The 12,411-nt window shown below is 47.9% G+C and overlaps 1 protein-coding gene across 7 annotated transcripts in view; it reads right to left on the minus strand.

The window, feature by feature from the left end:
- Positions 1-5,327: 5,327 nt before the first annotated feature.
- Prdm15 (PR/SET domain 15) overlaps positions 5,328-12,411 on the minus strand; it is a 54,186-nt gene continuing 47,102 nt past the window's right edge. For all 7 annotated transcript variants that reach the window (XM_051150315.1, XM_051150312.1, XM_051150313.1 and 4 more), the window contains exons 20-24: positions 10,479-10,562; positions 9,976-10,151; positions 8,210-8,290; positions 6,771-6,980; positions 5,328-5,814 (exon numbers count right to left, since the gene is read on the minus strand). In XM_051150315.1, the coding sequence (XP_051006272.1) occupies positions 5,338-5,814; positions 6,771-6,980; positions 8,210-8,290; positions 9,976-10,151; positions 10,479-10,562 (1,028 nt within the window). In that variant the 3' untranslated portion in view covers positions 5,328-5,337. The remainder of the gene's footprint in view (positions 5,815-6,770; positions 6,981-8,209; positions 8,291-9,975; positions 10,152-10,478; positions 10,563-12,411) is intronic.

Genomic DNA, 12,411 nt, shown 5'->3' on the forward strand with positions numbered 1-12,411 from the left:
GTGTTCTGTTCAGGAAGTTGTCTCCTGTGCCAATATGTTCCAGGCTCTTCCCCACTTTTTCTTCTAATTGACTTAGTGTCTCTGGTTTTATGTTGAGGTCTTTAATCCACTTGGATTTGAGTTTTGTGCAAGGTGACAAATATGGGTCCAGTTGCATTTTTTTACACATAGATCTCCAGTTAGACCAGCACCATTTGTTGAAGATGCTATCCTTTTTCCATTGAATGGATTTGGCTTCTTTGTCAAAAATCAAGTGACCATATGGGACACACATCTTTTTGAGTGCCACTGGCAACACATCTTTCTTTGGGGAAGGATGAGGAGCTTGATGGCCTTCTGGGGGTAAGAGCTAAAGAACAAACCAGGGGCATGTGGAAGGATGTGAGGCAAGCTGCATATTGAGTGGACAACGCGCTGCTGTGTGGTGTGAGGACAGTGGGGAGGGCTAGGTCTGCGTGGGAAGACTGTGACTCTATGAGTTAAATGTAGTCATTTTGATCATTGAGACATTGGGTGGAAATGGACTTGTGTTTAGTGCAACAAAATTCAGCATAAACAGACTCCAGGCTTCCTGCGACTGCAGCCAATAATACATCTGGTGGGTCTGTATCATAATGGTCTACCCATGTAATAGTCTAGAATATAGTTCCTAGCCTGGCCAGCAGCTCCATTTCCTTGTGGGGGGAAGAGAGGGGCTTATTTGGGGCTAAGCTGTGAACAGCTGCCAGTGTTGGGACGGACCTGAATCCCAACTGTGTAAAGCTACATTCAGCAGGAAGCAGTTCTTGGGCCTCCAGCCTCCCTTTCCCTAGAGGACCTTTTCTGGAGTCACAGGTGGGTCTATGTTATAGCACAGGGTATCCTCACCCATGTATTTGTGCAAGTAAGAGGGCAAACATATCACGAGGAACAAGCTGCTGGGGTGTGGGGCACCTTATGTGCTCCTATTTTCCAGGGCTCTGGGAATGCTAGCAGCTTGTATACTGTCTTAGGAGAGTCAGCCCTTGAAGAGGGAATGGGATATAAGGCTTGGGTCGAAGCCAGACCAACATGCTCATGATAACCTGCCACTCTAGATCTAGGATGCCTTTGACAGTGATGTACTCAAGTCCCATGGAGACTGGTGAGAGAAGCCAATGGCTCGGTTGGCTTTGTTTCTTTGGGATCTTGTTTTACTGCATGTGGAGAGAGCATTGATCGATAACAACTTGGCTTAAGCACATAAGGAACTTCATATTAAGTGTCCTCCCAAATGCCAAGGTTTGACTACACAGCACTTGGAGGCTGCTGCAGCCGCAGACCAAGGGGATGCGCCTTGAGCTAAGAGCCGAACTTGGCACCATTCATATGCTGCTGGTTTTAAACTGGTGCAGAATTAAAGTTTACACCATGGTTCCAGAGAAAAGCCTGGAAGGCCGGGCAGTGTATAGCAGGGTTGTTTCCTTCAGGGAGTTCCCAAGCAGAGAAATGTACGGTGAAGCCTCCATCGCAATTGAGATCCCTCGATGTTGGGGATTCCAAGAAACCTAGTCATCTACCCAGAAGAGCTACAGATAGTAACTGGCGAGGCTGGGCCGAGAGAAACCACAGGTGCAGCAAACAGAATGGAAGCAGGAGCTGCTCCAGCCACTGGCACACAGATGAGGTCCTCTCAAACCCCAGATGCTGGATGTGGGGCTACAGGGCTCAACATTTACCTGCTGGGTTTGGTATGTCCTCACTACCCTCCCAGGTTCGGTGCCTTTATTTTTCATGTCTAAGAGGTTGTCTTGAGTTTCAGTAGATACTCTGCCACAGGGTTGGGGCTGTGATGACCTGGGACTCTTAAGAGTTGAGCGTTGTTGCATTATGAGGTAGCCACGAGTCTATGGGGACCAGGGACACAGTGGTATGGTTCAAATCTGCAATGTTTCGTAAAGACTCATGGGAAAAACTGCCGACACAAGTTTCTGACACTACAGATGGGCTGTTCCAGGTGTCCAACTTTCCCAGCCAGGAAAGACTCTATTAACTGGGAGCCCCGGTGAGCCTTCCTGTAAGGTCTGTCAGATGACTTCAGGTCACACGTCTGAAGGACAGTGCATTATGGTGCTACTGGATCAGCTGTGGAAGTGAGTAAGGGTTGCCTCATCCCTCCCACTGGTACATCCAACGTATGCCGAGTGCAAAGGGACGTACAGGCTTGGACGCACAGGAAAGGGCTGTCCAGCTATTCAACAGGCCTTACCAGCAGGAGGACTAGCTGCTACCAGATGCTAAGATATGTGAAATGCCCTGGTGGTCTGGCTCCTTAGAGGACTGATAATAAAGGTGTTTGGGGGCTTTAAAAGGAGTCCCAGATAGACAGGGCAGTGCGTGCCTATAATTCTAGTACCTGGGAGGTGTAAACAGAGGGACTGGGGGTTCACAGTTTAAAACCAGCCTGGGCTACATAAGACCCTGCCTCAAAACAAACATATAACCCACAGGGACAAATATTAGAACACATCATCAAATATTTAATCAGTATCAGTAAGGGACCATCTGAGAACACAGACCCACAGAAATGCTTTGCCAAATACTACCTGGTAGCCATTAACTGACCTCAGCTTTACAAATAAGTCCATATTGTAACTCTTGGGGAAAGTTTCCAGCACTCAGTGTCTCAGGGTGTTTCAAACGGCCCAACCATGTACCTCAGGCCTGCAGGGAAATGAGACCACCACCTCCAACAGGAGCCAGAGCCATTCTCAAAAGGTGCAGGCACAACTTCATCAGGAGCAGGAGAGCAGAGGGCCAGCAACTGAAAAGCACAGGTCACAGCACCTTTATTCACCATCACACAAACAGTTGTGACATGAGACACCCTCAGAGCTGCAGAACAGCCTTTCTTCACAACCCTCAAGATCCACGGAGTGAGCAAGAACAGTGTGAAAGGAAGGATCTGCCTTCCACAAGGGGGCACTCTCTAGTTGGGTTTCATGCCAGACACAGGAGAGGGTACCTGGTCCCAGAGAGTGGAGCCCTGTGCTCCTGTCATGATACGTGACCCTACAGCATTACAATTCACAAGTAGTAAACAAAATTCCAATACATTTATTTATTTGAACCAAGACAGAGTCACAGGGCTAGTTGGACACATAGCCATGCCCACCTTAGATCAGTTAAAAAACAAAAAACCGAACACTTCGTTCTAATCAACAGTGGTTTGTGTGTGTAGGGAACCTGGAGTGTGGAGATGCCTTTGTTTTGGTATCCACTTTCTATATTCAGAATAGCTGTAACCATGCTACGACAAACTGCATGCCTCAGTCAATGACCCTGGAGAGACCATGCGTCACAGATACTGGGGAGAAATGCTGGATTTATCCGAGTTCCTGCCTACAACAGCAGGAAGTAGATGCCTCTATGGATTTAAGCCGATAGTGGAAGCAGGAGAGACTTGCACAATCCAAGCTCTGTCTTTCAACAGAATTTGACAGCTTGGCTGGAGGCACAAAAAAATACATCTTTAAAGAATAAAAGTGTAATTTCAAAGGCCTTTATTTTATCAGGAAGAGAATAAAAGTCAAACGCTAGTGGATGTCTGATAGAGCCCAATGCTCATCTGGGCTCGGCTCGTTCATTGAGAGTCTGTAAAGGCAAAAAGGAATTGTGGTTGAATTTATTTTAAAAAAACTAGTGTAGGAACTGTGACTTGCCCACTGCTTCCACGGTTTCCTGGAATATTTCAATTGATTTGGAGAATGAAGGCAATATTTTAGAAAACAGCTCACCTCTAGCCCAAGTTCATTTGCTAAGAGTACTGTGTACAAAGCAGTTAATTACACCCATAAATAACATAAAAACAACTGTCATAAATTAAAAAGTCTAAGAATCTCCCAGCATGTAATCCACCAAGAGGTGAGATTGGCCTGTGTGGATATGGAGAGGGTGTGACCCACAGACCTGCAGGCCTGTCCATGAGTGTCATCCCCTCCTTAGGCTCCAACTGTGGGACACAAGCTCCAGCCTCACCCTCAAAGCTTGCTCTCTGGAATGAGGAGCTAAGACAGTGGCATCTTGTGTGACACCAGGCTGACTGCAGCTTCCTTTGTGCACTGCTGGTTAGCTGCCACGGTTTCTGTAGCATGGCTGCCCACATCTGAATACATCCAGGAAACACAGGACCAAGGACAAAGTAAGGCAAGTTCATCTTCAAGTTGTTCTTCTGTGTGACGTTAGGAACTGATGAGAGCAAGACCAAATTCCTTTGTTCTCATCTCACCTCTTGGCGTCTTTGTGCTGGGACTGTGGACATCATGAGGGCTGCCTGGCCTGTTGCTAATGGGTTGCTACTGTGGGGGCCACATTCCCTCAGTGGCCAGCTTATCTTCCCTGTCAAGATGACCTCTTCTGTTCTCACCCCACCCATAGGAATCATTAGCTATGCTTCTCTCCTGTAGCGCTAAACTTCTCCATTTTAGAGCAAACTGGTCTTCAGACACAACCACCTTTGGAATTAAGGCTTACACAGAAAGAAAACATGGGCTCACTGCCCACCCTCCGTTCAGGGGCGTGGCTTAACTGCACCGTAATACATACATTTGGATGGCAGAGTCCTGAGATAGCTCTGGAGGAGCATCGGGATTTGAGCGTGTGGGCTCACTTTGCACACAACTGGGTGTGGCATCACACAAGGCATCTGTGCACAACTGGACAGGGACCAACACCCTACAGTGCAAACGACCTTATCATATTAAAATAAATCAATATTGGCCATAAGAGGGTCATAATACATAACGTAGTTATGAAATAAAACAGACTGTTCATAAAAATCAATCTGAATGTTTCAAAGATGTCTCTTGTGCCTAAGCTGGGGGCCCTGTGAGTCTTCTCACAGGAGGCCTCAGGCCACAGCTCCTGACAAACTAACTGAGACTTCAGAGGAAGAGTTTAACTTCTCCTTGCTCATGAATCCAGGAGCAAGGAGAAATGTGGGTTTGCTTCCGCGTGTTGCCTGGTAAGGCTAGATATATTTCAGTATCATCACTGGAGTGCTGAAGAAAACAGATCAACTCTCCTTGGTCCTTGGGACATCACACCTGCTTCTAGGATCCTGTTATCTGTGTCCCTGAGCCCCACGACAATCACAGACCTCTGAGGATGACACTGTGGCCTGGCCAGGCTGCACCACCTTGGGGAAACATACGGCAGAACTCCATGGAGTTAAGCTCCTGCCTGCCAAAGGCCATGTCACCAGCCAAGCCGATAACTCTGTAACACTAACTCAACTTCAGTGACTTTGCCATGTGCACACTCTTTCCGTTTGGTATCCAGCAAACAAACCTCAAGACCTCGGATCCCTGCCGCCGAGGATCAGTAGCTGTACATCTGCTGCTGCTCATTTGGCACCTGGGGTTGCACTGCCTGCTGTGGGGCCGCAGGAGCCTGTGGTGGCTGCAGCACATCTGTCTGGGGCACGGCTCGCCATGTGAGTGGGTGCTGCTCACTGAGTTGGTTCCCCAGGGGTGTGATGGAGTTTACCAGTGTGGTGAGGTTGATGAAGTGGGCCACTGACTGAGGAGTTGAGGCTTCTGGCTGCGGGTGGATCTGGACATCATTTTGCCGGTTGTGCAACATGGCGGAGCCACTGACAGTGTCAAACGTCACAGTAAGGATGGAGTTATCCAGCTGTAGCTGGCGTTCAGGGTTGGTAAGATGTCCAACAGCCACTGGCTGAAGATTGGTAAACTGAGTCCCAGCTGCAGTGGTGATGGGGGTCACGGTGATGTTGGTCAGGCCAACGGAGCTTGATGGAGCAGTCACATTGGGGTCCCCCAGGGTCACCACCACCTGCACATGTCACATGGAGAAAGAGACAATGAACTCTTTCTGCAAAAAGGAGAGCGAGAGACCCTTACATAGCACCTTTCTACCGGCAGCCACAGTCTGCACTAAAATTTGCATGCTCAGGCAAGGGAGCTAGAGTAAGGCTCCCACTGGGGAAACCAGATTACAGTGTCCTGGGACAATTGAACTAATAGAAAAGAGGAAGGAAATATGGACAGTTCTCAGGGGTAATGGAGGATGGGAAAAAGAAATAAAACAAATGTTACTGGCCAGAAAAAAGAATAAATCATGCCCAGAATTGGGGAAGATAGTTCAGGTGGTAAAGTGCAGATCCATGAGGACCTGAATGCTATCCCTAGTATCCATGTTTAAAAGCCAGGTATGTGGGTGTATATCCCAATGATAGACAGAGACAGAACACATGCACGCACGCACGCACGCACGCACGCAAGCCTGAAAAGCCAGGAAGCCCCCAACCCTTTATCTTCGTCTACCCTCTGACCTGCCTGTTTTGTGTAGTGATGGGGGCAGCCACAGCCGCAGCTCCCTCATACCTACTGCTGGAAGACAGATAGAGGCAAACAGCTTTACTGTAGAGTTATCATCTCCAAAAATTAAATACACTTATGGAAGAAGTGGGGTCTCAAAAGACAAGTGATACAGGCTGAGCCAAGCAGAGACTTCACAGAAAAGCCAGCTCAGGGCTGATGGCTGTCCAGGCTCTTCTCCTTGGCAGGCCCTTTGGGGCACCCAACTGGGAACCATATTTCAGCCTCTCAATGCTAGGGTGTTACACTGTTATCAACAATGACACATGTGATCTGGAGGTCACAGCTGGCATGAGGCCTACGTGGAAAGTGAGCGTGAGAGTTGGAACCATTGTGAACACACATCTACATGGACACACAGCAGGACTCGAGTTTAGAGAAGCTGCCCCTGCAGGGGTGGCTGTCACCAACCTGTTGGATGCTCTGCACAGCAGAGTTCGTCTCATCGCCCACGCTGCCTGTGAACTCGGGCTCCTTTTCAGGGTACTCGCTGAAGGTGGTGTCCTCAGTGACTGGCGCTCCGGCCTCCTCCTCCGGCTTCTGCTTCCTCTTGTGGCTGCGCTTGGCAGCCTTCCCCTGCTTCCCGCCTGCCAGCTCCTCCTGCTCCAGGCCCAGGGCAGGCTGTGAGGAGACTGGTTTCAATACCCAACCAGGGCAGTGGGGCCCATGTCGATAGGGTCAGGGCAGCGCCCCACAGGGCATCAAGCCACCACAGGACCCGGCCATTTTGTGTTCACATAGAAACATCTTTAAAAGAGGAATATTTCCCTCCTGGGGAACTCAGATCAAGAAAAGTGCCTATTAGCCACGACTCGCAACAGGAACCCTGGATGTAAAGGTTTGATTAAAACTATGCGGGCATTTCCTGCTCGTTTCTGTTGAGGCTTATCCATGCCCTTACACAGCTCTGAGAGTGCTGGCAAGATGGGCTATGGGCCAGCACATGGGAGGGCAGGGCAGGGTAGTGCTGCTCCACCTGTCTTCCTCGGGGGAGACAGACCCAGAGTATGGCTAGAGGATGGTGATGGAGACACTTCCTTTCCCACCTTCACCTATGAACTGGAGAGGAAAGGCAGGTGGAGCTTGGTGAGTTCAAGGCCTGTGTGGTCTACATAGTGTTCCAGGCTAGCCAGGTATACAGTGAGGCCCTGTCTAAACAGACAAACAAACAAACAAACAAAAAAAAAAAAACCAAAACTACATAGGCCTAATATGGTTAAGTTTAATAGTCATAATAAAAATTTCTAGACATGATCAGTTAAAATTCTTTTTAGGTTTATTTTATGTGTTATTTTTGTCTCCCCCCCCCTTTCCGGAACCGAGAGCCCTAAACCCAGTGCTTTCTAGGCAAGCCCTCTACCACTGAGCTAAATCTCTAACCCCAGTTTTTTTTTTATGGGTATGAGTGTTGTTTGCACATATGTATGTGTATCACATGTGTGTGCAATGTGGGTACCTTGCTGCCCACAGATGCCAGTAGAGTTACTAGATTTCTTAGAACTACAGTTGGGGATAGCTGTGAGCTGTGATATCATTGCTGGGAACTGAATATAGTCCTTTGAAAGAGTAGCGAGTGCTCCTAAGCACTGAGCCACCAGCCCTGCAAAGTACTTTTTTTTTTTTTTAAAGTCATACACACCAATATCTGAACATCTGAATTCATAGCTACAACAACAAAACTAAGACATACTCTAGAAGGCTCTGGGAAGAAGGCAAAGCAGATCCCAGTGAGACTGTGCTGATGTGTACAGCATGGTGTGTCTGGAGCCTGTGTCTCCTCAGGGTCCAGCTGGTATGTGCCCTCTGCTCCCCTTCCCCTCTACCCTGCAGGTGTGCTCCGTGCTGCTCACCTGGACAATGCCGATGGAAGAGGCATCAATGGTGGTGGTCTCAGGGAGGTGGTCCAGGTCGTCAATCCGAACAGCGAGAACCTGCAGGGCAGAGGGCAGTGAGTAGAGTTGCCATGCTCACCCAACGGCTTCTCTGATGATGCAGTAGAAGCCCAAACTCTTTTTTTTCCCCAAAGATTTATTAAGTTTATTTAATGTATACGAGCACCTTATGTGCATGTATACCTGTATGCCAGCAGATTGCATTATGGGTGCTTGTGAGCCATCATCTAGTTGCTTGGAATTGAACTTAGGACCCCTGGAAGAGCAAGTGATGGTATCACAGAGCCATCTCTCTAGCCCTGAAACTATTTCTAGAATTCTCTCTAGGGCATCCCCCAACCCTGTCCTCTGATCCCCTATCTCAAGCCGATGCAGTGCTCTCCAGCCTGGTGGGGACACCTGGTACCTATCTGTTATCTTGTGGTTCCTGTCTTCAGATGGAGGCCACTTCCTTCCTGACATGTGCTCTCAGCGTGGTATCAGTGCGCCCTCTGTCATCACAGGGAGCTGAGTGAGCTGAGACACAGAGCAATAAGACTGTCCTACAAAGAACCACCAAGAAGAGCATCCTTCAGCTTAATGCATGGCAGCTTTGTGAGGAAGTGAGGACCTAGTGCTGTTTCCTTTATGAGCACACTCACGAGGCTCCTTAGCCTGCAACACTCACACCGTGTCCTGCCTGATGAGCCCACGTGGCCTCCACCAGCCCTGCTGTGTTACTCATGGGTGGGCAACACCAGTCACCTGCTTAGACTCATTACTTATCTCATAACTGGTGACTAATTAAGTCCTATGTAAGGCCACAGACACAAGCACAGGGCAGAAAATGAATGCACTAGCAAGGCAGAAGGAAAGTGGGCTACCAAAGGGACTAGCTGTAGAGAAACTGCGACTGTGGGGAAGGCTACGCATCTGACCTCACCCCCAACAGCCCGTAAATCTGTTGCAAAAGGTTGAAAAATGTACACTATTCATGAGGGTGGCAGGGAGCTGTCTTTGGGCTAATCCAACAGAACACTGCTAGGCCTCCGAGGACTGTGTCTCCTGCTCACACCGGGACTTTAGAGGCCCACAGAAAGGCAGAAGGCTTCCTGGTGCTTCTTACAGCTGCACATGGTTCTTCCTGCCCTACAGTGGGGTGGTTGTCCCAGCTGACGCTAAGTCTGTATCTGTTAAAGGTGATAAAGCTCGTGTGGGTATTCAGCTTACATGTGCTTTTTTTTTTTAACCTATAGACATCAAAAGAGCTTCCCTGCTCATATCTAGCAATACTTGGCTCACAACTTCCTTTTTTTCAACCTACATGCTCAGGAAGTTTCCTTCTTAGGGGTCTGGTAACTTTATTTGGTTTTGTTATTGGCCTGAGCTCAGCTGACTCAGTGCTTGCCTAGCATGCATGAAGCCCTGGGTTCAAGGCCCTGCACCACATAAAACTGGGTATTTGCCTGAAATCCCACTCAGGGAAGTGGAAGTAGGAAGATCAAGCTCAAAGTCACCCTCAGATACACAGTGAGTGCTAGGCCAGTCTGGGCTACACAGATCCTGTTGTAGGAAGAAAAAAAAAAAAAACTGTACAATTTAGAGACTTAGTTAAGACCAGGTCTCTACCTTAAACTCAGGTTGTACCAGGACAAGGGGGTGTCAGAACAGAGCAGGTACCCCAAACCCACAGTGGGACCAGGCTATTCTATGGAGAGATGGGAATGAGTCCCCACCAGGCTAACCTCGGGGTGCTTGCGCCGCATATGTCTGCTCATGGAGGCCCGAGTGGACACCTTGGTGCCACACAACTGGCAGCTCTGTGCTTCCACCTTGTCATGGGTGAGCTGGACATGTTTCTGCAGCATGTACTCCGTCACATACTTCTTGTCACACACAGAACACGTCCACTGCTTCCCCACTTCTCACACACGTAAATAGGGTAGAAAAAAGAAATGCAAGTTAGCAGAGAGCTATTGATGCTTCAGTCATCTCCCACGCCAAGCATCTACCATAACGTCTGCTTCTCTGGAGAGAACCATCACCTGGTTAGACCACTGGCCTAAGACTAGCAGGGACAACTGGCCTTGGTCCTTGAAGAACAGGCACTGGAAAGGTACAGTGGGATTTAGAGGCCAAGGGGCTGGATTAAACCAAGACAGCCCTATTCTGCAAGTGTTTATGAAACAGCAGGTGTTCTCATCTCTGCTCACTTGCACAGTCTGGACCATGCTGGAGACTCAGTTACCTGTGTGAATGAGTTTGTGGGTCTCCATGGTGTTCCTCTCGCTGAATGTCTTCCCACATAATTCACACATGAAGTCTTTAATTCCTGCAGGAAAAGTCATAGTCAAAATCACACACTTAGTGAGCTTCCGGTGTAAGTGTGCACAGAGGGCATCTCAGCCTCTTCATGCTGCAGGGAGCTCAGAGGAATGGCAAACTGTCAGAAGACAATTTAAAAAATAAATCAGTATCTATTCCCAAATTTACCCTGGAAACTGTAGCCTCAAAAATTTAGCCTTTATCCATATTTTTAGAAATGAAGAGATTTGAGAAGGCCTAAGAACACAGATATAGAGAGGGGAGCCCAGTGGTGGAGACAGCAACAATTTCTCTCAACAGGGTAATTCACCTATATACTACTTAGCTTCAAAAAGCTTCGTGCAGCTTCTGAGACACAAAGTAAGAGATTAAACATCCACAGAAAGCTAGGACCGACGGCAAGAACAGGAATATCTCCAAGAGAGACTGTGGAGGTTCTGTGGTCACACGAACACCAGGGATCCGCCCCCCCCCACACTACCCAGTAGCACACCCACAGGACAGGATGAGCATGATCAAACAGCATCATCCTGGGATGCAAGAAAACTAACAAATGTGATATGGCGCATCAACAGAATGAAGGACCAAACTCATGATTATCTCAAGTAGATATGGAAAAAGTATTTGATAAAATCAAATGTCTCTTCAAAACAAGGCTTTAACAAACTCGGTGCAGACGGAGCACACCTCAGCATGAGGCTATGCATGGCAAGCCCAGAGCCAGCACTGTACCAGAAGGGAGATGGTGAAGTGAGCTCTACTATAATCCGAAAGGAGACAAGGTGTCGGTTCCCATGCTTGTAGCTAAGATAGCACCTACAGTTTTAGCACAGTAATTAGGTGAGAGAGAGATAAGAACCAAAAATGCAGGAAGAAGGGAAGTCAAATCATCCTGCCTGCACACAGCCTATCTCTGTGCGGGACAGCCAAAGACTGCACGGAGATCCTCTGAACCATATTGAATTAGGAGAACTACCCAACACAAAGAACAACACAAAGATGCACATCACAAAAGCTGAAGGCTGAGGGTGTGGCTCAGGGTGCTGAGTGCGCATCTGGCCCCGTGTACTGCGCAAGCCAAGAACGGCAGTGTACGCCTATAATCACAGTACTCAGATAGAAGAGACAAGATCAGTAGTTCCAGATCATCTTTAGTATACCATGAGTTCAAGACCAGCCTCTAGGGGTTGGGGGAGGGGGGGAATATACATCAATAATGTATACATCTTCTAGTGAAAAATCATGAAAACATACATCATGTGCATGCATAAAAACGTTATGAAGCCTGTCATTTTGTACAATAAATACACACTAAATAATAAAAAGTCCTGAGAGTCAGGTTGGACACGTAGCAGATGCTTCTGAACAGGAGAATCTCAGGACAGGACACACGTTGGAGAGTCATCATAAATCACCAAATCAAGACTTCTAAATCAAGTCTTTCAAGTCTAGACCTAAAGATTATAAAAATATAGTGGGGACCCTCAGCATCCACGTAAACTACACATTGTAGCCATACTGGGGAAAAGATACAATAAAGATCCTGGGACTAGTGAAAGTGCATATTGTCAAGTTCACAAGAGCATCCCTTCAGGCAATACTAAACTGAAGATGGTCAAAGGCTTGGTAGAGTCCCTGAAGCTGCCACAGGGCTTCCCAAGAAGGAGAACACGTCCACCACATGCCTCCGGAGCACCGGGGTGCTGGAGTGCCAACTGCTGAAGCCTATGGAGCAAGTTGTAAAACCTGATGCCACCACGGCTTCAGGTTATAAAATGCAAATCATTTTTATATTAAAAAAGGTCTTTTCATTAAAGTATACTTTATTTTTTTGGTTTTTTTTTTGAGACAGGGTT

This window comes from Acomys russatus, chromosome 8, assembly GCF_903995435.1.
Source record: "Acomys russatus chromosome 8, mAcoRus1.1, whole genome shotgun sequence".
Taxonomy (NCBI): Eukaryota; Metazoa; Chordata; class Mammalia; order Rodentia; family Muridae; genus Acomys; species Acomys russatus.